Below are 24,713 nucleotides of genomic sequence, written 5' to 3'. Positions count from 1 at the left end.
TGGGCTGCTCATTCTGTAAGGCTTCGGGGGGAGTTTGGGACACAGGTGCGGACCAAGGGGTTTCTAAAAGTTATCCCCGGAGGGATAACCACTAAATCGCAACGCGACACTGGGAGGGGGGAGAAGACAAAAAGCACAAAGTTGTGCAGGGCCACACAGGCTACCTTTTAATATTGAAAACTAAAACAAGAACAAAACCACCGCTGCCAAGCAGCTGAACGGACACACACACAAAACAGAAGACTTGGAAACACAGGGAGCACTCAGAGACAACCTCTCACTACCTCTTAAGGTGAGATAATGAGCAGCACAGAGCACTGGGGTCTCAGGGCATATATAATCTCCTCACACCTGGGTCCAATCAGCCAATCAGTGCCACACACCAGATTGCAGTGAGGGAATCAGTCACCATTCTCACGGAGAACCTTCCGTTTCCTCACAAGGACTAAACAAGGAGAAGCAGCTTTTAGTTATTATGCACCAAAAATCTGGAACAAACTCCCAGAGAACTTGAGGTCTGCTGCAACTCTCAGTTCTTTTAAATCGAGTCTGAAGACTTTTTTGTTTCCATTTTAACCTGCAATTTTCATTTTATTTGCTTCTTTTATTCGCTTTTAAATGTTTTATAATGTGTTTTATGTATTCTAATCTTGCCCCTGTAAAGCACTTTGAGTGGCCTTGTGTCTGAATTGTGCTATATAAATAAACTTGCCTTGCCTCATTAATTTGCATTACTCATATATAATCAATAGAACAATCGATATATTCTTAACTATTTGATAACTTTACAATGTTTTTCCCATAAAGATAACGATAGAACTGGCGCGAGGTATCGTTTTAAACAAAGGCCTTCTGTAATTCTGTTTACTCAGCTGAGCAAGCCATTGATACATTCAAGGTCTAAGGCTTAGTTCATAATTTCCCCATAGTACAGGAGATGACGTCAGCCAGAAGAGGAAGCACTATGAAACACATGACACAAGTTATCCAATGATCAGCCTTGTTATGTTTGCTTTATAATGATCCTGCTGTAGATGGGAGATCACTTTTTTTCACTCTTTCCTGCTGCTCTTGACTTGTTGCATACTGTATCCTGTGAATTTATATAATTAAACAACAATTATAACTTTGAGACTTTTTTCAGACAATCATTTATTTTTTCACCTTCCATACATCCGATCAACGCACACGTGTATATTATTATTTTGATATTGGGAAGGTTGGTCTTTGGTACACAGCTGGGGTTGGAGCAAAAAGCCTCATTGTCTCAGGTGTAGCTTTGCGACACTGCAGACATCACAGCGGGGGAAAGAAGAAATGAGAATCTTCTGAGATGAAAGGCTAGGACTTGAGCGAGCAGGAGATGGAGGATGGCGGGGGTTCTCTTCAGACTGCAGGACTGGGACACTCAGCTGTAACAACACACACATGTGGGCAGTGAGCATATGTTAGAACTGTTTTTGGAAACAGTTCAAATGCATTTATACATGTGTGGTGTGCGCGCATGTTTCCATATGAACATACCGTTGGTAGGCAAGATGGCAACGTTATCGGGGAGGATATCATTGTCAATTGAGAACTGTCTGAACTTCTGCTGCTGGTCCTCACTGGCCTCAGGAGTGCGACCTGTAGACACAGAAACAGTGGCTTTAGCTTTCACCAAATCCGGAATGCATAAAAATTCAGCATGCTTTTCTACAGGGACATAGCACTGGCTTGTGGTGTGGTATTGTGACTGAATGCAGACTTACTGTAAAGCTTGTTTAGGACCTCAGGCACTCCCTCCTTTGTCTTGACAGTGTGGACCACAGCATAGCTGTCGTACATAACATCTACAATGCTCATGTCGTTGTCATTGTTCCATTCTGATGAAAGCAGAAAGAGACAGGTCAGGTCGTTGTGTGTGTGTTTGCGTGCTAGTGTTTCTGTCTCTTGATGTACTGTATGTTTGTGATAGTGTGTGTTCTCTTTACCCTTGCTGTGGAAGGTGAATTGTCCAGGAGTGTCGGTTTTATTTGCATGATGCATCATTCTCCAGCAGCTACCATCGGCACTAAAAGAGGGAAAGAGAGAACCTGGTCAGTTGTTTTCCAAATACGCTGCGTCAGGATGTTCCAATTTGAGGTGCAACAGCCAGGTCACATATCAATCACTCACTTCAGGGTGGCATAAGAGAGGTCCATATCTCCTTCAGCAGTTGGCACAATAGTGGAAGTGCCCATTTTCATGTCTGCCTTGTGGTTCACAAACCACTGAGCATTCGTGGCAAAGCCAACAATGTACCACTTTCCTGCCATCTGACGGAAAGACAGAAGGAAGGGGGGGGGGGGGATATGAGAAAACTGCAGCATTTACACCCCACCTACCTTCCATACAATCTTAATCTTAAACTTAAAGGTGCACTATGCAGTTTCAGGGTAGGGGGATTTATTTACCTTTTCAGGGCCTGCAGTTACTTTACAAACAAATATTTACTCTACATGTAATTCTTAGCAGTGAATAATTATATCATCATGAATCAAAACAAAATAATTTTGAGGCACCTGGAACCAAATTTGTACTAGAATATCTTCATAAACAAAACTGTGGGCCCTGCTGCTTATGAGAATATGCCTTAGAAAATGTTCACTTCTCTGACACACCCAAAGTGACATAGTGCACCTTTTTTCAACTATCAGTGGTCAATATGTCTTGCAGCAGTGGTAATACTTCTGCCTCTCTCTTACCTTCTGCAGGTCAAAGTCAGGTACTGGGGTGACGTCGGCGCAGACAGCCAGCGTGCACATGAGTGCGGCCAGCATCCTCAGCAGTGTGTTCCTCATGGCTTCTCCTTTGGTGTCCTGGGCTTCTCCAGCGGTGAGTGAAGTGTCAGGTAAGAGGTGAGGAAGACAAGGCATGGGGAGGCTCCTTTTATCCTGCAGAGTCATGCTCCCAACCCCCCTCCTCTGTCTGTCTGTCTCCTCCTCTCTCTCCCTCCCTCCTTCCTAGTGCTAGCTTCTGCATTACAAAAAACTATTTCGCCTCCCCCCTCGGGCATGCAAATCACTGCTGTTACACAACTGGCACTTGTGGGGGGGAACGTGAGGGTATAGGTATATTAAGGGTTCCTTTTACACCCCATTCCCCTCCTTCTTCCTCCTCCTCCCCCTCCCTCACAAATGCTCCCACAAGCCCGGACTATCAAAACAGCTGTTTGCTGAGAGTGCAAATTAAGTAAGCTGGAAAAAGACAAAGCCAAACACTCTGTTCAGTGGCATGTTTGTTCACCTCAAGCATCCTTTAGTGCCCCCAAAATGCTATCTGCACTGTGTCCTTGCACTACTTTAGTCTTTATATGTGTCTCAGGTGTTGCTCTCTTCACTTGTGTTTTTATTTCCTTCTACTTCTAATGCATTGTTGAGAGGACCCTGGGGGTTAAGAATTTCATTGACAATGACTACTGCTATAATTGTTGTGCGTAAGACAAAATAGAGTATAGGTATATAATAGGGTTCCTTTTATACCCCGTCCCCCTCCTTCTTCCTCCTCCTCCCCCTCCCTCACAAATGCTCCCACAAGCTCGGACTATCAAAACAGCTGTTTGCTGAGAGTGCAAAAATCTTCGAGCTCAAGGCACAAGTAAGCTGGAAAAAGACAAAGCCAAACACTCGGTTCAGTGGCATGTTTGTTCACCTCAAGCATCCTTTAGTGCCCCCAAAATTCTATCTGCACTGTGTCCTTGCACTACTTTAGTCTTTATATGTGTCTCAGGTGTTGCTCTCTTCACTTGTGTTTTTTTTCCCATCTACTTCTAATGCATTGTTGAGAGGAGCCTGGGGGTTAAGAATTTCATTGACAATAGCCCCTTTTACACAGCCAGTGAAAGCCGGGAATATGCCGGAATTTCGGCCCTCCGCCCTGCTGTATAAATGCAACCGTTGCGGAACGAGGGAAGAAAGGTGCGAGAGATTTTTCCGGGAATTTTACTACCTCGGGGAGTAGTAAGATTCCCGACACAATCAGTTCCGCCTCTCTGTTTAAATGCGGCCAGCTTGTTGATGCGGAACAGGGGGCGTTTGACTTTCCATAGCCTACGTTCTAAACATGCGACCATGTCAGCAGTTGAAGGACGTGTGTTTAAGATTAACCACGGCGGCCTGATGTCCCGTAAAAATCACCAAATAAAAGGAACGGAGTATAATCTAGCTGGTCATAAGGTCTGCTGCTCAATACAAACCCCCACGCTTCATTTTGCAGAGTGTATGAGTCTATTTCTGCCCGGGGGAAGTTGTACAATGGGAAAGCTAGGCTAAACTAGGCTGCGACCGGATCGCCGCCGCTATTATTATCCTAAGTCTGAGCGTATATCCACACTTTATTTCTGTCTACAGTAACGTGACTTCACACACTGTGTGTGTGTGTGTGTGTGTGTGTGTGTGTGTGTGTGTGTGTGTGTGTGTGTGTGTGTGTGTGTGTGTGTTTGTGTATGTCTGATCGCTGCTCTCACAAAGAGACTCGCTCACAGCCACCCTGTCACACAAACACACACACAATGGGAAGGCTAGGCTTGGCTAAGCTAGGCTAAGCTAGGCTGCGACCGGATCGCCGCCGCTATTATATATTATTATCCTAAGTCTGAGCGTATATCCACACTTTATTTCTGTCTACAGTAACGTGACTTCACACACTGTGTGTATGTGTATGTCTGATTGGCAGATCTCTGCCCTCACAACTCGCTTACAGCCAACCTGTCACACACACACAGACACAGAGGTGAAGCAGTGAGAAGCGGAGTGATTTTTGTCAGTTTGGTTAACAGTCCCAGTGATGTTGGACTCAACGCGTAGCGAGATCAACCGGCACATCACGGGGACAGTAAAATACGGCCCTCTTACTGCAAGCTCCAGCACTTCTGCTCTCAATTCACCGGCCAGTGCTGTTGTTGTAAAGCAGCTGACTGGCGCGGCGCTAAATGTTTACGTCACACCTGACGCTGTTTACAAGCACCTCTTTCATTCCGGAACGCTGTGTTAAAGGGGCTACTGATGCGCCAGCAGGCCGGCATTGCTTGGTTCTGTGTAAATAACACAGAAAAAGGGGGGTGTAAAAGGGGCTCTTGACTGCTTCTATAATTGTTGTGCATATGACAAATACACCTCTTGAAGCTTGAAATAACACTTAGAGCGATGCATATAAGCAGAGTTGAGGAGGAGGGATGTGAGGGCTCCACAGTGAAAACCTCTTCAAAAGCTCTGTCATTCTCATCGTTTCATAATACTTTTAAGATAAACTTTAAAGGGAGATGCCTTTCAGACTTTTGCAGTTTTGTAACAACACAGTGAGAGGAAAAGCCAGTGGAATCTTTTTAACATTAAATGTTGTATTCATCTCTGCTTTATGTGTGGTTATGAATAACTCCTAAATCAACATAGAGTATAAGAATGTGCATCAATTACCTCAAGTGATTCATTTAAGAAAATGTATTGATTATTGATTATTGGACTCATCAGGGCTCCCTTTGTTGAGAGAAAAGGCAGGCACCGACTCGCAATCAGCTGGTTATGCAACAAGCACGCAGTCAGACACACACGCACACACACAAACTCACACAGAGGTACTGGGTGGAGCTAGGGGCAGCGTTCAGAAGTTTTGTAACGAAACATTTTGACCCCTTCAGGGCTCCACATCTGAGCTACATTAACTTTAACCCACCCCCTCCCCCTCTCCTGTGTCCTCGCACACACTCACGAAGCATACACATTCTGAATGTTAGATCATATAATAAAAGAATTGAATGGAGCTAACATGATAATAACCAACAGTGGCATCTCACCACAGGATCTTTGTGTGACAGAGGATTTTTTTAAACTAAAAACATTTGACAACAACTTGATTGAATTCTATTTTGTTTTATCAATCTGTAACCGGCAACAATTTTAACAACTTTTTTCACATTTCACATTTCGAAATTATATATTTGCTGAGAACGGCCGGACGCTGCAAGGCTGGATCTGTCTGCTTCACAGCTTTGCCCCTTCAGCATGTGGGAACACAGTCTGTAACAAAGAGTGACAGGTTGAATTACATGAAAGCTTTGGCTGCTGTTTAAATCAGGCACTGGAGACTGGATAACATGTTGTGTAAAGGCCAGGACACACCAGTCCGACTACCCGAAAATGGTGACTGCCGATTCAGGGAGCTCCAGTCTTCCCGTCGCGGCCGAAAAAGTGCAAAGAACACACCAAACCGACTGTTGCCTTTCCGTACGCTCTGCGCTTGCGCGGGACGTAGCCTAATGTCTCCATAACAGCAGGCGGCGCTAATCTGTATTGTGGCCCGAAAAAATACGGAAGCCGGAAATGATGGGACGGCTCTCTAGACCATAAACATAGATAGAAATACATATTTATATTTATGGACCATAAAGAGCACCATTTTTAGCAAAGAGTGTCGAGCATGGTGTCGAGCAGTCAACAAGGGTTGATGCATGTGAGTACTCGCTGAACGAAACAAACAAACACATTAAAACGATGGCTAACTGTTGTTAGCTGTTTGTGCTACCCGCCTCACTTCCGGGCTTCACTGATTCGCTAGCCCTCCACAAATCAAATTGCTCAAACTGAAAGACTGTCCGCCGCCGATTGAACATGTTCAAAAGAAGCCCGACGACATCAACTACGACCAATTTCACGGCAAACACCAAACAGATTCGTGTCTTCGTCCCCTCGAAACTCTACGACGGCGAGTATCGGGCCGGTGTGTCCTGGCCTTAACAAACAGTTTATTAAACTGTGTCAGCAAGCTCTATCAAACACATGCCCAGGCTGTAGGAGAAAACGTGAAAACCGTCTGGTCATGGCTGCATGTCATTGGTTTCCTCAAAGAGCTACTCTCGACCAATCTCTGTCTCTAGCTCTCTCTCTCTCTCTCCTCATATAATAGCCAAATAGAATTATTTTGTCACATTCTGCCATTTTATATTGTGATGCTGCTTGTACGGCATATGCACAACTACATCCACATGTTGTCAAGGTGCTCTGTCATGATACTATTACATTTCTCATGCCATTGTGGTGGCTTTTTACATCCCTCACTCCAATCCGTCATCAGTGTGTAACATAATTGACACCTTCGTAGCGAAACTGCAGACTCTACATCCAAGTGCCCTCATCTTAATCTCGGGTGACCTCAACCATGTCACCACGGAATCAAACCATGCCTAACTTCAACCACTATGTGAGCTGTCCAACCAGAGAGGAGAGGAACATCAACTTGCGATATCCTACTGTTAAGGCTGCATACAGCTCTTCTTCACTTCTCTGCTCTAGAAAGGTGAGACCTCAACCTGGTTCACCATAATCATTCATGAAGAGTCAACCTGCGACCATAAGGACAGTGAGGAGATGTTTGGAGGAGGACTACTTGGCTGCTAGGAGGTGACAGACTGGCAAGCACTGGCTCTTTGAGCCTTAAGGCCAGGACACACCGGCCCGATAATCGCCGTCGGAGAGTCTGGAGGGGGCAGGGACACAAATCTGTTTGGTGTGTTTGGTGACGTCGGCCGTTGTAGATGTCGTCGGGCTTCTTTCAGTCAGAGCAATTTGATTGGTGGAGGGCCAGCGAATCAGTGAAGCCCGGAAGTGAGGCGGGTAGCACAAACGGCTAACAACAACAGTATCGCATAGCTACCCATTGTTGTGTTTGTTTGTTTCGTTCAGCGAGTACTCACATGCATCAACCCTTCTTGACTGCTCGACACCATGCTCGACACTCTCTGCTAAAAATTATGCTCTTTATGGTCTAGAGATATAAATACGTATTTATATCTATGTTTATGGACTAGACAGCTGTCCCATCATTTTCGGCTTCCGTATTTTTTTGGGCCACAATACAGATTAGCGCCTCCTGCTGTTATGGAGACATTACGTCCCGCGCAAGCGCAGAGCGTACGGAAAGTCAGTAGTCGGCTCGGTGTGTTCTTGGCACTTTTTTGGCTGCAACGGGCAGACTGGAGCTGCCTGAAACGGCAGACTCCATTATCGGGTAGTCGGACCGGTGTGTCCTGGTCTTTATGGAGAAGACATTGACGGGTTTACAGAGTCTCACATCAACTTTTGAGTGGACTGCACTGTTCCTGCAACGACTGTCCTTTGTTATACGTAGATAACATGAGGTATAAGAATGTGCATCAATTACGTCGAGTGATATGTAACATGCTGTTATTTCTTCATTTAAGAAAATGTATTGATTATTGGACTCATCAGGGCTCCCTTTGTTGAGAGAAAAGGCAGGCGCCGACTCGCAATCAGCTGGTTATGCAACAAGCACTCACTCAGACACACACACACACACATGTTTGGAGGAGGACTATGGGCTGCTAGGAGGTGTCAGACAGGCAAGCACTGACTCTTTGAGCCTTATGGAGAGGACATTGACGGGCTTACAGAGTCTCACATCAACTTCTGAGTGGACTGCACTGTTCCTGCAACGACTGTCCTTTGTTATTCAAATAATGAACCATGGGTGATAAAAGACATCAAAGCCATCCCGATGTACAAGAAGAGGGCATTCAGAACTGGGAATAGGGAAGAGATGAGGTCAATATAGGGGGACAAAAGTGAAAAGAGGCCAAGGAGAAGTACAGGAGGTATGGTGTAAGGGCAGGGTGTCATATTGTATCATATATCATATTGCATGAAATGTAAAGCCCACTGAGACAAATGTATTTGTGATGTTGGGCTATACAAATAAAATTGATTTGATTTGATTTGATTTGATTTGATTTGATTTGATTTGATTTGATTTGATTTGATTTGATTTGAGTGACTTGAAGATCATCACTGATTCAGGACAAATGGCAACAGAAGAGTTGAATGCAACATGGACAGGGCCAGCAAACCTAATCTGTTCTTCATCAGATTTGAAACAACCGACCCTACTCATTCACCATTTGACTTAGCTATTTCCTTTCTAAAAGGACACAATAGCTGCCATGTGTAATGTCCTCGGAAAAAGTGAAGAATCTTGGGTTTTGAGAAACTGGTAGGATGACCACAGTTTGAGCGCTTGCAACACTGTTAGGGCTTTCACACCGGCACTGTTCTGGTTCTCGCCCAAGTTCCGTTCTGAAGTCTGAGAACCTTGGAGCTTTCTTGGGAACCAGCCTGCGTTCATAGCAGTTTAAGTGGAACCAAGGTTTAACCCTCCTATGTCATATTCTTGTGCTTTTTTGTGCTGCTCTCTAACTTCTCAACCAACAATTTTTTGATTCAAGCAGAGAACCAACTTTTCAGGTTCAGAAGCAATTTATTTAAGGTATTAACCCCGGCAGCCGGTTCAAAAGTAGTTTTTGGAACCGGAACCGGCACAGAGCCTTGCCGGTGTGAAAGCTCTGTATGGTCAGCAATACTGGGGCCCCACAGGGGACAGTCCTGTCTCCCTTTATCCTCACCCTCTACACCACAAGATTAAATTATGGCACAGACTATTACCATATTTGGAAGTTGTCTGATGATTTTGCTATAGTTGGATGTATCGCAAGTTTGAGGAGGCTGAGTACAGGGCAATGATCGGAAATTTGGTCACGTGGTGTGAGCGGAACCAGTCTGCAGCTCAATGTGACAAAGACAAAGGAGCTGGTTGTAGAAATATGATGGACCAAGGCATCAGTGACCTGTTTCCATCCAGGGGGTGGACATCATAAAGAAGCATAAGTACCTGGGAGTGAACATTGAAGAGGACATTTTTACACATAGGCATGTCAATGCAGTTTCTTTTCACACATAGAACTCACTGATTACATGGTCCTGGTCCACAGTACCACAGTGACCTAGAAAGGAGACATCATTAAGCATAGTTGTAGTATTGCGTTAAATTGTATTGTATGTTGTTTTTTTAAAGTCTCTTTTTTATGGAGATCTTTTCCAGCTACACTCTTATTACATGTAGCCTCATATTGTAAGAGTGTAGCATAGTTTATGTCATGTTATTTTCGAGGTGGATGTGGACATACTGTAGGTGGGGAAGGGGAAGAGGAATGCCAGTCCCATAGTTTGTTTTTCAGCAAGTTGCTCAAACTTGGTCAACATTGGCTCTGACAAATCGTATGAAGACCTGGCTGCAGAAAGAGCACAAAAATGACTTTATGACATTACAAATGCATTTTACTTTGAACATACGTCGCAATCTCAACAAACAGGCGTCACATGGCTGATGGAACCCACCATAGAGCTTCATGGTGATCTTGCCCCGTTTGTGATAGTACATGATGGCGTAGGAGTCGTAGTCCGTCTCTCCGATCGCTATCTGTGTGTCAAGCTCAGGACGAGGACCTGGTGGAAACCACAGAGAGCCCGGTTAGACAAAGGGATGCCGCTTTGCAATGTAGTTTGTCAGTCATGGATACCATTGAAGTGATTAAAAGAGAAGGCACTAACCTTTAAGTGTGAGCTTGCCTGGGGTTGTTGATAGATGATAGACCTGTAATATCTCCCAACACATGTGATTACTGAGGAGAGAGGTTTGTTTCAGGTCACATCTTTGATCAAACATTTGGCAGAAACATGCATTATTGGATATCTCATAGTTTGCATACTATTTATGTAGTATATACAATATAGAGGGATACCTTCTCTTTATATAAAGTAGATTGTTCATGTTTCAAGAAACTTCATGTGTTCAAATTGTCCTAGAACAATAGTAAACTGATTATAATAAGATAACCAAGTCTCAGCACCACGTCTCAGATTGACCTAGCTTTCTAATGTCACATGAGAAAAAGGAGAAAAAACAAACAGCTTTCCTAAGCTTGGGCCAAGCAGGTTTTATTGCCCTCAAATCTCAACTAAAATATCACAGAATGTCCTACAAAAACAACACCACCACACACACTTTTCCCATTTCAATCGTGTAATTGTACTGCAAAAGCCAGGTCGAGATGACCTCAGCCTTTTTTTAAATATGAGGGAAAGCAGATGGATTTAACTGTTCTGCCTCCGTCTTCCTGTGTTCTTAGGATACACAAATAAAATCAAAACACATGTGGTTGAAGCATGAGGTCAGTGTGGAATGAGAGAGTGGTGGCATATTTGCCCCATCTGCTGATGAATGGAGGTAGTGTAGAGTGGCCCTGCTGTGTGTGGTAGCCTAATACTTACTGTCGTGTTTTAGTGCTAACAGACAGCGTTTTATCAGAGTTAGGGGAACTTGTGAGGTGCATCACTGTAGGCTCCATCTTGGTCCCATGATTGATCAGATACGAGCATTTGGAGGCAGTGTTTAGCAGGTACCATGCTCCGGTCATCTGCCAACACATGCAAAAAGGATAAAGTGAGATGGACAGGGACAGGAAAAATAAGCAAGATTTTCACATATCTTCTAAGTATTAGGGGCATTTTTTGGAAGGTACTGGTGATTGAAATGTCATCTTATCAAATGATCCTGAACATGTAAAGCCTTTCTAACTAGGCTATTCCCTATCTTACCAGGGTCAAATGAACTCCAATGTAATATGTATGGAGTTACATCAAATAAACCAACGTGTTTCAAAAGTCCTGGCCTGTTATCCTTTCTTGTGTTCAAATTCAATCTTACTAAATCCCTAACTAAATTGCCTAAAACACAATATTGACACAAGCATATCCACACTACCAGCCCCCACACTTATCCATGTCCAAGCAGACTTAAATGTATATATTTTCAGCTCCAGAAGAATATCATTTGTCAATGCACTGCAAATGTATAAAATGGTTCTTGCTTCACAAAGTTTATTTAATTTAGGGTTTCCCCTGATTATTGGGCAATCGTATTGATATGAACAGTATTTACCTGTCATTTAACTGTGCAAAGGTCGGTTAACAGCACAGTGAAATGTTTACTGTGGCTAAACTCCTCTGCCTGGAAACAGTCCTTTCTCCAATTCATCAAAACAAGACTACTTTCAGTGCATTTTTTTATTTCCTAAATCTAAAGTCACAATTAGTTTTGTACAGAAATAGAAATGGTCACTTTAAGCCAAACATGAGGCCTGATCTGAACTCCTGATTTAAAGGCACCAATCCGAAACATCGGAAGACAATGAAAAGTCTTAAAATTTCAAAAACACACTTTATACACAGAAATCAACATAATGCATGAATCATTCATACACATTCAAACAGACATACAGTACTGTATATGACACTCTGTCTCTTACCCGCTGTATGTCTATGTTCTGTGCGGATGGGACCACTTCAATAGGTTCAACAACCTTTGGTTTCTTAGGAGGTCGTCTTTGGGGTCGCGGCCGACTAACAGCCCCCCCTACAGCTTCAGTTGAACCCCACAGACACATACACATCAACGCCACCACTGCCAACATGCAACGCCATGCTCCAGCCATCCTTGCACTCAAAAAATGTAGTCCTCTTCTCCTGGATCGCTCAGGTTCCTGTGTTCGAACTTGGTTTTGGTTCCCTAAACTCTTTCCTTCTTTATAGATTGGGGAGCAGGAGACAAACACATTTGAAATAGGGGATGGCCTATTGAGATAAACATTAACTTAGTTTACTGGCAGGCATTGGGCCATACTGTGAACTACAGGGGGCGGCCATATAGTCTTAATACATTCTGACTTTAAAATATTAGCATAACCATTGATTCAGAGAATAAACAAAAATTAATGTTCATTTATTGACAGATCATCAAAAAAAACTTTCATGATTCCTAACATAGTAAAGTCAATTTGATCAGTAAATGTCGATCTAAACAAACACACTGAATAACAATGTCAGAACTTCCAGTGTTTTGCCATCTCCAAGGAAAAAGAGATGTTATCAGTCAAGACTCAGTATATGTTGCCATCTTAAAGACACAGAGACATTTCAAAAACTAAAAAAAATTGTTTTAATTACAATTCATTTTCGTAAAATTAATGGGTTAGCCACTATGCCCCACATTTAGGGACAAACATCATTCAGTTGACATTAATTAAAGCAACATTTCCTACTTAACACAAATTGCAAAACAATTTTTTTTTAATTAAAAAATCACAGTGACTTGTTTAGGAAAGTGTTTTCCATGAAGACATTCAGGTGATTTAAGAAGCTGATGGTCTACAGCTTGAGTTTGTGTGAATGGTGTAGTACTGTATGAATGGCAGGTGTATAGACTTCTCTCCAGCGCATGTACCCAACGTATTTAAACAAGAGACTGATCTCAGTTCAGTTTCTTTTAGTTTAGTAGACCCCATAAAATCCATTCCCACCTAAACAGTTTAACTCTTGTGCCACAGAAAGCCTCTCGATTCCGGACCTGTACAGATCCAAACCATGGAATGAATGCTCTGACGCTGGAGTAAGTAACGTACTGTATGAAACATGCATTAGGTGTGTCTTCAGTGGTTTAGGCAAGTCCATGTAATTCATCAGTTTTCCTCAACCTTAATGTTTGTTCTGGGTTGAAACGTCAGGGCCACACTGTTGACACAGAACCGCTGACCGGTTGGGTCCGGTCCGTCTTCAAACACATGACCAAGGTGGGCGTCACACTGCATCAAACAAAGACACAAACACACAGAAGTCGTAAACCAACGGAAAACAACGGCGGTGTTGTAAAATGCACACCAAGCAATACTAACTAGGACAACTGTACTAAACAAACATGAACTTTGACTTTGGAGTTCACAAGACAACTCACATTTTTACAAAGGACCTCTGTCCCCGCACTGCCCAGGCTGTTGTCAGGGCGACGAATGATGGAGGCGTGGCTTTCGTCCCGCTCCCATGTCCCATGGGCCTCTTTGAATGCTGGCCAGCCTGCCCCAGAGTCATACTTAGCTTCCGAACTATAAAGAGGGGAAGCAACATTTCCTGAATCTACTCATACATTTCGAACACAAAAACTCTCTAATTTCTGTCTTTATCTTGTTAATTGGTCCTGCCATTGAGTTTCCATTCAACATCATAGTATCATTGTAGGCTAACTATTGTAGCCTATTCATATATGAAATGTTTTTGTCACATATTCAAACCTACAAGGGGTGAGAAACGTAATCATGATATGTTGGAAAGTATTCCTTTAAAACTTGATAGGCACAAACCATTACCTGAAAAGTGGAGTTTCACAGCAGACACAGTGATACATCCCTACTTCTGAATGGTTAAGGTAGATCCCACTATAGGGCTGAGAACACACAAAACACACACACGCACACACACATACACAGTGTTAGGAGAAACCCATAAGAATTAGTTGTATTAGTTTTGTGTCCTGACTTTGTTAGTGCAACCCTGTAAACGTAAAGCTATAAGAAATTGCTCTGTGTTTCTAGCTGTTTTTAAGGAGCTTCTAATTCATAAAACACCATCTGTAAGTTCAGCCACGTGAACTTGACACGAGAAAGACCAAAGTCAACCTGGGACTGGGCTGTTGCTTATGACATATACATGCATGGATGTCAGTTTGAAGACGTTTTTTTAAGTCAACATACATCAGTGGCTACTCACCTCCTCAGTCCCTTTCTCTCTGGTGACCACGTACTGTTCCGGGGTCAACTTCTTTTGCCAGTCTGTGGTCTCATTATAACGGGTGAGAGACTGCAGGCCTGCAGAGAGCAGAGGTTACAATTAAAGGGAGCTTTAAAGGGCATATACGCAAAATACAAGCGGGACATACAATGGCCCTCCTGATCAATTAAGTGGGTAGTAAAAGAGCAGATTGTTTTTTATAACATCTCATTAAAATCCTTAACTATGTCATACTTTTCCTAACTTATATTCCCATTATAACCCACAACACTTAGACCACAGAACCTGAAGACGTTTTAGCCTAAATGAAAAAGCTTTTTTCACTAAACCTGAAGTGCAGAAATTGAAATTTAACTGTAAACTTAAACTAATCATGCATATTGTTAGTTCCCCGCCCCCCTTGAAGCCCCCGCTCTCCTGTTGTCAACCACAGTCCTCTGCGCAGGCAATTTTTTGTTTTTGCCTTCCATCGGGTTTCAATGTCCTAATTTCCAACATCTGTGAGAAAAATTCAGCGCTGTGCACCTGCAGGAGTTCGCAGCCTGATCTAGCCTAGCCTACTATGGAATAAGGCAATCCGAAAACCGGAGCGATAGTAAATAAATCAAACGCTCCCCGACCCCACTGTACCTTGAGACGTAGATACGGGGCGGATGAATACCGGGATCCTCCTCGGTAACGCCACAGATCTGGCGGTCGCGTGCCGAGAAGCGACTGCAGAGAGACGGGCGACGAAACGAGACATGTCTGCCGCTACCGCTGATGTATGGAATGATGCTGCTTGCAAAGTGTGTGTCTAAAGTCAAGTGCACTTATCAGCAGTGGAAGCCAAGTCGGGACTGTTCATGCACCAGCAAGTTCGCGCCGGCCCACCCCAGTAGGCTCCTGCAGGCTCTTATCTATGTGACCAGGTCAAAAATCACACCTAGGATATAGGTGAAAGTGGACTGGGTTGTTATAAAGTAACAAAAATATCATTCTGTTGCAACTTTATGGCAAGAAAATAGGTCAAACAGCGTGGAGAATGTGGTTGGTGCAATAGTTTATAGTTGAGGTGAAACATCAAAGGAATATGGGATCGAAGGAACTTTGGTTATTGTTGCTATAATCCTTGCATTACATGCAGTAGTAGGCCATGTATCCTGAAAAAAATAAAAAATAATCCAAAAATATACTTTTATTTCAATGATCTGACTTGGGCTTAGGCACAAACAGCAGCTAAACACCTGCCAACCAACTCTATTTATTTGCAGTGTCTGACAGCACCTGACCTCAGTTCTACTATTGTGAATCCTTTGTGGTGAAGAACCCAAGCTTGAATCAGTATGTTTATTACACAGCATTTTTTTCTTTTTGGCTTTGAACATGAACCTAAAATCAACAACACATTGCTAATACAAATCAGTCATCTTTATTAACTTAGGTATATCAACAGCACAGTGTTGGTCTATATAGTCTGGTATTGCAGAGCAGCAGGGGTATTGGCTGTCAGCAGGCTTCCAGGCTGGTGCATCAGGTCTATAGTGTAGCGACAGGGCTGTGGAGAGTATCCCTTACTGGAGGGATTCCCTTCAAAGAGGAGAACCTCGTTCCAGCCCCGGTTGTAGTCACCCCTAACAAGTGTGCAGCTCATTCCGATGCAATCGGCCAGGCACTGAGAAGTTAGAGAGAGGGGATGGATGGAGGGGGGTTATTTTATGAATGATGAGGGTTATAGTGTACATGGACATCTGAGAAATGTATCAGGAGAGGAATACTACAAGTGAAGGATGGGGAGAACAGAAAGAGAAGGGGCTTAAATAGGATGTCAAACAATGTAGGTAACATTTGCAATGGATTGGTACAGAGGAAGAAAAGCAGATGTTTCTATGCAGTAGCTAAGTTAGTGGTACCTTGAAGAGAAGTGCCCTGTGGCAGTAGAATCCCTTGCCAATTAAACCGATTGGAACAACATTAGACTGGAGCTGAAACTTCAGCTGGCTCAGGTGCAGTACCCATGGGAACTCGTGCAACTTTCCCTTGTCCACTGCTCCGCCCATGGCCCCACTCACCAGCCTGATACCCAAATCCAAGCACACACAAAAAAGAAAAAATGCAGAAACATTTAAAATAGAGTCTCAAAAGCAGAACAAAGTTTCAAGGGTTTCAGTTAGTTTCCATGATTCTGTAGACTTGGAAACAATGGCTGCCGATTATTCAACATGAGAGGATTTTCTTGGTCGGTCACCTGGCCAAGGCAGTGAACTGCTCCCGTTGGTCATTCAGTGGGAGAATAGATGTTTTGGCCTCATTGGCTAGGAGCTGCAATGAGAAGTCATTCATCATCGTCCACCGTTTTTCTGTGGGAGACTCTGGCCGGTTAGCACCTTTGTGTTTGTCATCCTCTTTCCTCTTCCTGCACAAATGACAATTTACACATCTATAAATAAGATAAGCCAAAGAATCCTACAATATAAAATACCAATACCAGTGTGTGAGTTTTTAAAATTATACTGTACCCCTCCTATACATATAAACTCTTAACCTTGGTGTCCTGCGTTCTGCCCTGCTGCCCTGGTCTGATTGGTTGCTTTGTCTCTCTTCTGTATCAGCTGTATCACTGCCCCAGAGGGAAAAAAATAAAATGGTTTATATTTAACTCAACATAACAATTATTTTCACTGTTCTTTTGGAATATCATCAGTTGTTTCCATGTGTATTACGCGGTGCGATTTAGCCTGCTTTATTACATCTGAATATCCATTATTTTAGAATAATAAATAAAGAAAATGCAACATACTGTACAATAAAGATATACTTTTACGAAATGTTTCTTTATCTTCTCTATTTATCTTTGAAATGGTTTGCCAGTATCCAAGAGGTGACCATATGCATGCGAAAAAAATACTATACATTTATTTTAAGCAACGGAGACTTTACTTTATAGAGTTAAAAAGTTTAACTTGGGCCATACTGAGCCACTGATGAGACCACGGATGGATTACATAACCCACTGCTTAAGAATTCCTGAGATGGTGTGTGTGTGTATGTGTATGCATGCTGAAGGGGGAACGTGGTGGAAATGCGGTAGACCTGAGGTACCCTGAAGGGGTACAGCTCTCTTCTGCAACGTTAATTCATCAAATGCTGAAAGCTTGTAGGAGCATTCGGTTTTTTGCTTGTACAGCCTTCAATGCATATGGTGTGTTTGTGTGTCAGTCAACATGCATGTGTATCATAGTGAGGGCATTTTCAGCTGCATCTTTGTGGGTGCGCATGCACATTGGAGGTTGTGCATGTAGGTCCATTAGTCTAAACACAATGGCTCTTTTCATGTGCTGAGTGTGTTGGGATGGTTTTACCCTGTGAGGCCACATTCACGTTGAACGTAACAGGGAGAGAGAGAGTGGGGGGGGGGGAGAAAAGAGAGAGGGGAAAAAAGTGGAGCACTGGATTGGAGCAGACAAGGGGAGGGTGATAGTGATCTAACAGCCACGATAAATTGTACCGAAAAACAACACAGTGTGGCTGGCTGGCAGTGTAGGAAAGTAGCTAAGCCTCAGCCAATGCTCCACCACAATGTGTGATGTTGTTTTTGTTAATTTCCCACTCTGCTTGGAGTGTAAGCAGCCTTGTTAGCTGTCTGGAGGTGTTTGGAGGTGGGAATTTACTAGTTTGGAGTCCAAACTAGTAAATGTTGGACTAGCATTCATGAGTGACAAAACAGTGTTTAGTCCTACTTTGTTAAGGACTTTAAGGTAAAATTCAAGAAAACTTACTCTGTTGCTGTGTGGACAACTATGATGGGCCGGTGCTGGTTGACAGGCTGCGTGGACAGTTCATCTAAAGCCAGAATCCTCTGACCTGCACAAGCCTAAAAGAGAGAAAACCCTATTACTAATATCCTAAATGTTAAAATATCCTCCATTACCGTATGTTTCCTACTTCATGAAAGACAGACGCAACTGAAAAAAACTGTTGATGTGGTTATGTTGATGAAATGGATCGGTTCAACAAGTTCCAGCTCCAAAATAATAAATTAAGAGCACATTCGTAGATTTGAAAACAGTTTCAGTCAGCTTACATTCTGTTGAGTGACCTCTGCTTCACACAAATATCAACTGTATACACACATACACACACCTTCCCGGCGTCGTAGAAGCCATCGCTTATAATGTCTGTAGAGGTCAAATGACCTGTCAGGCTGTATTTAACAGATAAGTTGGAGTTAAGCAGGCTGATCATGGCCAACTCGCTGTAATTGCTCCTACGATTCGCTGATTGGTTGATTTCCTGCAGCATTTCCAGGGCTCTGAGACAAACAGAGCAGGAATTCAAACACATACAGATACTCAGGCATTGGTGTTAAATATAAAAATGCATACACTAACAACAGGACTTGCCATAGTGTCTTATCTAGTGACTCATAGTATTGCGCTATACTGCCATCTAGTGGCCATTTAAGAGATCACTGCAAGTTGGTTCCAACTGTATACACGTTTAATGTTCAAAAAAGCTCCTTTATTGTTACCTGTCACTTACCCACATTTGCACATCTCCACAGCGGTGGGCTCATCACTGGCACAGACGTTGATAGTCAAGCATGCACTATGCAAAACCTCCTTGTGAAAAGAGTGCAGCAAATTGACCAGTAGGGGAAGGCCTCCAGCGCTTTGTAGCTATGTGTGATACGGATTGAATAATAGGTAATAAGGGAAACCAAATCAAATATTGTTGGACATTTTAAGAAACTAGTGTTTATAATGAATATTGTGATTTAATTTTTCTAATAGATTTTGTTTTGAGTTAAGAATTTAAAAAAGTACCAGTAAAAGCTGTATAAGTAAAATTGGCTGATATTTCATTCATGAAAAACACCTCTGTAAATGCAATTATATTCTTGTCATTTGTAATCATGAAAACAAGCCAGCATTCTGAACATTAAAAAGCACACAGACACCAACCTCTGCCCTAGCTTCTGTATTACAGGCCAGCATTGCCAGGCACTGTGTGGTGTTGACCAGGACCTGTGTATGTGTGGACTTCAAGGGCTCCACCAGCGCCTGTATGGCTCCATGTGATAAGATGCTGCCGTGGATGACCTCCTGTCCTGCCATGTTGGACAGAGTGGCGGCTGAATTTGCCACCGTCCTGGGACAGCTTTCGTAGAGCTGCTGGACAAGGAGCTCATGGCCTCCTGCCTCGTACACTGCACTGAAAGATAGCACATGAATGGACGGGAGATTGACTGAAAGCACACAGAGCTGACTATAAATGCAGTCTCACAACAAAGAATTTATGTAACGGGTGTGAGACGTGTGATTTTTTTAAACTAAAAAAAAATGTTACGTGTTAGTGCCGCGAGAACTGAGGGAGATAGTAATACAGAAAAATGAAGTCAGATACTATAAAGAGGATTTGTCAGGGGAGTAAAAATGTGGGACATAAAAATGAGGGTAGGAAGAGCTATAAGAAGACAGATGAAGCATTAAATCATTGGTGAAATAGTGGAGAGGGAGGCATGCTGCTCAACTTAAACTACTTCCTAAGCCTCAGTTTCAAAGATGGCAAACTTACCACTGAATATACTGTATAACATCTGTCAAATAGTTACACGTACACACTAGAATTCCTTTTTTTAGTAACTTACTGTAGGGATGACCTTTGCATTCTCTGATAAAACCGAAAAGTCCTTACTTTTGCCAAGAACAAGAAAAATATGCTGTTTGCAATTTGCATGTCACTCACAATGCGTTGAGCTGGTTGTTCTGTGTGAGGCTACACAGGGCCTGGGTAGCTGCCTCTCTCAGCACCAAACTCTCATTGTTCAGCAACTCTACAACTGCGGGTATACCTCCTGAAACACACATGAATCCAACACAGTTGCACTTCTTTGTGTGTGTGTGTGTGTCTGTGTGTGTGTGTGTCTTCTGGGTGTGTGTGTGTGTGTGTGTTTCTTCTGGGTGTGTGTCTGTGCTATGTACCCAGGTCTCTGAAGCTGTCTTTGGTGGCTGGGTGGAGGCTCATGGGGGACACAGCCTGGCAGGTAGCTGTTTTAACGCTGTCGTCTTCCACAGACAGAAGCTCCACCAGAACCTTCTCCACATTCTGCTCGTGGAGAAGATTGCGATTCTCGGCTACACACACGCGTCCATGTACGAACACACACAATGAAACAAACAGAAAAACACACACACAACTAGTAAAAAGTTGGTGTTGTGTATACCCTTATGACTTCCAAACTTTTAGTTGAAAAGTTGAGAGTAAATTATTATGTCTTGTCTCATTCTCTGCTTACAGCTCTGAGCAACCTTGGCAATGCATTTAACAGCATTGGACTGGATCTCGGGCTTGCTGAAGCTGAGAATAAACTCCATCAGCCTGGTCAGTCCTCCACTCTTGTGGATCAGCTTTACACTCTCAGGGTCAATCAAACAGTTAGCCACTACCTGTAAGGCCTCAGCATGAAGGTCGCTGAATTCCTATTACAAAGTGAAGAGATGGATAGGGCACAGAGCATAAAAATGGGATAGAGACTGCAGTTGAAAACAAGTGCTTAATCAAGGGATCCATTTGCAGCTATAGGAAGTTACTTGCCTCTACAATTCTTTAATCTAATTTATTTAATAGCATGTTACCTTAAACACACATATACGTACTGTACCTACCGTGTTTCCCAGGATATCCATGAGCTTCTCAAATCCTTGCACTTCTCTTAAGGTGATGCGTGTGTCTTCATCGATGGTGATATTGCGCAGCATCTCCAAAGACAAATGTTGAATGGCTGGGAAGTCCGACTTCAACAGTTCAAGAAGAGGAGGGATCCCGCCCAGCGTATGTACAGCTAGACGGCTTTGGTAGTCCTACGTACATACAGTGCAACAGAGGACACAAGTGGGAATTTCGGAACCCATTTGAATCTCACCCATCCCAAGACTATATTTTTGAAAGCAGACAGCGATCCTTTAGTGACGTTTTGTGATACTGATAATTGTAAATAAAAAAAACATATAACTGTGTATAGCCTTGCAACCTCGTCTGGGCTGACAACTCTCAGTCACCTGAACCAGGTTGAAGATGATATCTAGCGAGTTCTTCTGGACATCGGGGTCTGGACTGGATAGCAGCTTGATTAGAGGTGGCAGCCCCTCGTTGTCAAAGATCTGGACCTTACAGACGAAATCCGTCGACAGAGAGGCCAGGCACAGTGTTGCAAACTCGTGGACAACTATGTCCTCTTGAATGGGAGAGATAAAAAAAATTGTATTGTTTATTGGTTTAAATGCAGCTCATGCATGTGTTCATCATATGATCAGAATGACTCACCTTCAAGTGACAGTTTGTCGATGATTGATGGAATGGCATCTAATTTTTTCAGAGCAATCTTTACATCACCTTTCAATGATAACAAGAGACAACATTAGCCACATAATTATTCAATGAGCCACCCCTTCTGGCAGTCAAACCGTCTGTATTAGAAAACAGTTAATTTGGTTGCCAGTCAACAAATCTATACACAATCAATTGCCTGTTGGTTTGTTTGTTTATTTGGGATCATCGTTAGCTGTTGTATTGCAGCAGCTATTCTTCCTGAGGTCCTGACAATTATCTTTAAAATTTGACAATGATTGAACATATGGCACATCAGAATACACAGTAAACACAACACATAGGACAATGTCAAAATAATAACAAAAAAAACAGACAAGACAAAGTCAGATATAGAGACAGAACAGCTCCAGAAAATGTAATCAAAGAGCAACCGTATACAGTATATGATCAAAAACAAAAATGTGGACAACAACATCATATACGCTTTGTACTGTAAGCGACCAAACGTCTGGCAAGGTGGGTCTGCATTGATTCTGTAATATGGGGTCTGTCTCACCGTTGGTGGCCATGAGGCCCAAGGCCATGCAGGCATTGCGTCTGATCAGCTTGTTGTTGTGAGAGATGAGTTTACAGAGAGGCTTCAACGCCCCTAATCCCAGCAGAGAAAGCTTGTTCTCGTCTCCTAACAACAGGGGGAGACAGTGATCAGGAAAACTAAACTTGCTGCCAAGCAGAGAGTGCCTGGGGGCATTTATTATGTGGAGGTGTGAAGATTAACACTGCAATTTGATAGAACATTAAAGAAAAAGCGGAAATGGGGATTCAAGACTAAATTTGGTGCTCATACACTTTTTAAAGATGTTGATCTTTTTTTTCTTTTTTTAAGTTCAACTCCTCTTAATCTACCAACAATATGCAGATGCTTTATGAGGGTAGAATAAATGTAAATATTTCACAGTAACTGTCAGGAATCTGCAGCAGAATTGCTATTTTTTTTATAATTTGTAAGGGTTTGCAGTAAAAGGGTACTGTACCTTTCTCTGCAAAAGTGTGGATTGCTTCACAGGCTTTGAGTAAGATGTCCTCCTCCGGGGAGTTCAGCAGCAGCACTACTGTTTCTGGGGTTTTGCCCTCAACAGGCAGTGGTTCAATCTGTGAGTATGAAGAGAGAGACAGGTGTGTACATGCATTATAACTGATGTCATGATGTAAGTCAATGGGCATCTGTTTGAATGGAAATAAGCCATTAAAAGCACCTTATCAAGAGTTAAGAAGACGACAAAACGTTCAATGCACACATATCTCACCGTTTCCTTGAAAGGAGTTTCAACCTCCTTCTTCGCTTTCTTTCCCATTCTTCAACCTAGAGGAAAACTGCACTTTAACTTAATGTGTCTAGAGACAGAGTGTAGTTCAATGCAATCTATAAAGCCTAGATCACCTGCAGTGATGAACGTAGCCATGCTAGCTAAAATGCAAAGCTAACCTGACAGCCTAGCCAGATACGACGCTTACAAAACAAACTAACACACTTGCATATCACTATCTCAAATATTCACTACGACTTACCTATTCTTTTTTATTCAAACTAAAGGACACGTTTAAGGATTATAATTAGCATGACAGCCGGCTAGGAGAACCAGACTCCTAAATCTTGTGTTTTGGTAAAGGAGGTTGACACAGCGTTGCTAGGCAACGGCTGTCACGTTCTGCAAATGAAGGGGTTGAACATTTATTGCTTTGAACCTATGGTAGCTGTAGTTATTGTTAGTGCCTTTAGCGAACCAGTTCAATGCTAGATCATCAGACTAAGCTGACTTTAATTTGTGATTTGACAAGGTTTTCGGACGTCAACATAGGTGTTATTGTGGTCATGTTAAGACCACAATAAAGTGTGCGGTGATGTTCATTTAGCCAACAAGACAAACATGTTGCCAAAGACCAAAATAAAGAAAAGAAACGTGAATCCTTAATATATTATATGACATGCTATTATGTACACTAGTTATCATATAGGCTGCCGCCAACTCCACATTTGCATAAACATGTAGGCTAGGCTAAGCTAAATCCTAAAATTAAAAGAGGGAAATGTTGAAAAATCATAAGAAATTCTGCATGCCTTGTGATTGTGGTGTTTGTGTTGCAAGGGGTAGGGGACTGTCCTGCAGAATGGCATTGAGGTAAATGTGCTGCTATGAAAAGTGAGCAATCAAACTAATGAGCTGTGTAGGTTACAGCATCATCACACTGAGGCCTCACACTCTCAGAGAGGCACTGACACAGCAATGTGCCAGTGGGAACAGCACAGTAGGGCCTATGCGCCAGAAAAGAAAAAAAACAAATGACCTCTAAAGACATTACCTCTGGTGGTGTGGGAAATTGTTGCTGTGCTGCCTGAAATGAAATAGGATTAATCGAACCTAAAGCAACTTGAGAATGGGGGGATGGCTTGGATGATGTGCGGGTTTTTCGGCTAATGCATTATTATTATTATCACACGAGCTGGAAAGCACGCGCGCCCACCTTACTATCTATGGCGCCCACACATGCACGCTCACATCCATTTTCCCACCTGGAAGTGGTGACAGCTACATTGTGAATGCTACATTTTCACGCTCAAATTGGATATTTGAATACATTAATGACGCTGCTGTCAATATGGCATGTAAATGTAAATGTAAATGCAAATTTAGACTAATATAGAAAAAAGCTTTCTGCGTGCTATTAAAAGGCACAGAGCCGTAGCATAGACCCTAGACCCGGTGGAGGGAGGGGGTTGCAGCGAATCAGCGCAGCAGACACTGCAGAGCGCAGGCTTGCTGTCACCTCCCCTCCAGCGAGCTGTCAGTTGACAGCAGCACACATGAGCCTCAGCGCCGCAGACGGAGTGTACCACCTGTACATTTTACATCCAAATTA

At 42.9% G+C, this 24,713-nt stretch overlaps 4 protein-coding genes across 4 annotated transcripts; all 4 read right to left on the bottom strand.

The window, feature by feature from the left end:
- Positions 1 to 1,133: 1,133 nt before the first annotated feature.
- LOC307267793 (lipocalin-like) lies at positions 1,134 to 2,942 on the bottom strand. Its single transcript, XM_080050193.1, has 6 exons — positions 2,727 to 2,942; positions 2,158 to 2,297; positions 1,974 to 2,053; positions 1,752 to 1,865; positions 1,525 to 1,626; positions 1,134 to 1,412 (listed from the first exon to the last, which is right to left on the bottom strand). Exons 1-6 carry the CDS (start codon positions 2,925 to 2,927, stop codon positions 1,387 to 1,389), a joined length of 663 nt encoding a protein of 220 aa, XP_079906319.1. The 5' UTR covers positions 2,928 to 2,942; the 3' UTR covers positions 1,134 to 1,386.
- A 6,813-nt stretch (positions 2,943 to 9,755) lies between these two features.
- On the bottom strand, positions 9,756 to 12,358 carry c8g (complement component 8, gamma polypeptide; the record flags this gene model as incomplete). The annotated part of the gene is made up of 6 exons (XM_080050598.1): positions 9,756 to 9,808; positions 9,992 to 10,096; positions 10,203 to 10,310; positions 10,416 to 10,486; positions 11,136 to 11,281; positions 12,173 to 12,358. 6 exons carry the CDS (start codon positions 12,356 to 12,358, stop codon positions 9,756 to 9,758), a joined length of 669 nt encoding a protein of 222 aa, XP_079906724.1.
- Positions 12,359 to 13,381: 1,023 nt separating this feature from the next.
- msrb2 (methionine sulfoxide reductase B2) lies at positions 13,382 to 15,228 on the bottom strand (the record flags this gene model as incomplete). Its single annotated transcript, XM_080050597.1, has 5 exons — positions 13,382 to 13,504; positions 13,654 to 13,801; positions 14,063 to 14,139; positions 14,463 to 14,560; positions 15,114 to 15,228. 5 exons carry the CDS (start codon positions 15,226 to 15,228, stop codon positions 13,382 to 13,384), a joined length of 561 nt encoding a protein of 186 aa, XP_079906723.1.
- Positions 15,229 to 15,930: 702 nt separating this feature from the next.
- armc3 (armadillo repeat containing 3) lies at positions 15,931 to 23,149 on the bottom strand (the record flags this gene model as incomplete). The annotated part of the gene is made up of 16 exons (XM_080050490.1): positions 15,931 to 16,137; positions 16,376 to 16,538; positions 16,711 to 16,878; positions 18,242 to 18,336; positions 18,606 to 18,774; positions 19,005 to 19,141; positions 19,427 to 19,676; positions 20,211 to 20,319; positions 20,447 to 20,599; positions 20,761 to 20,944; positions 21,131 to 21,325; positions 21,524 to 21,699; positions 21,789 to 21,857; positions 22,351 to 22,476; positions 22,829 to 22,946; positions 23,102 to 23,149. The coding sequence occupies 16 exons, from the start codon at positions 23,147 to 23,149 to the stop codon at positions 15,931 to 15,933; spliced, it is 2,367 nt and encodes a 788-aa protein (XP_079906616.1).
- Between the last annotated feature and the right edge of the window lie 1,564 nt (positions 23,150 to 24,713).

Source organism: Ammodytes marinus (genome assembly GCF_949987685.1).
Source record: "Ammodytes marinus genome assembly, chromosome: 21".
NCBI classification, from domain to species: domain Eukaryota; kingdom Metazoa; phylum Chordata; class Actinopteri; order Uranoscopiformes; family Ammodytidae; genus Ammodytes; species Ammodytes marinus.
This window is presented reverse-complemented; position numbering and strand designations above follow the sequence as displayed.

What these genes read in the sequence shown, in the direction of transcription:
- LOC307267793 (XM_080050193.1), bottom strand. Translation starts at nt 2,927, where the DNA reads ATGACTCTGCAGGATAAAAGGAGCCTCCCCATGCCTTGTCTTCCTCAC. An exon ending in CTCTCTTATGCCACCCTGAA is followed by an intron (nt 2,054 to 2,157) that starts GTGAGTGATTGA and finishes TCCCTCTTTTAG; the next exon opens with TGCCGATGGTAGCTGCTGGA. An exon ending in GGTCCTAAACAAGCTTTACA is followed by an intron (nt 1,627 to 1,751) that starts GTAAGTCTGCAT and finishes CTGTGTCTACAG; the next exon opens with GTCGCACTCCTGAGGCCAGT.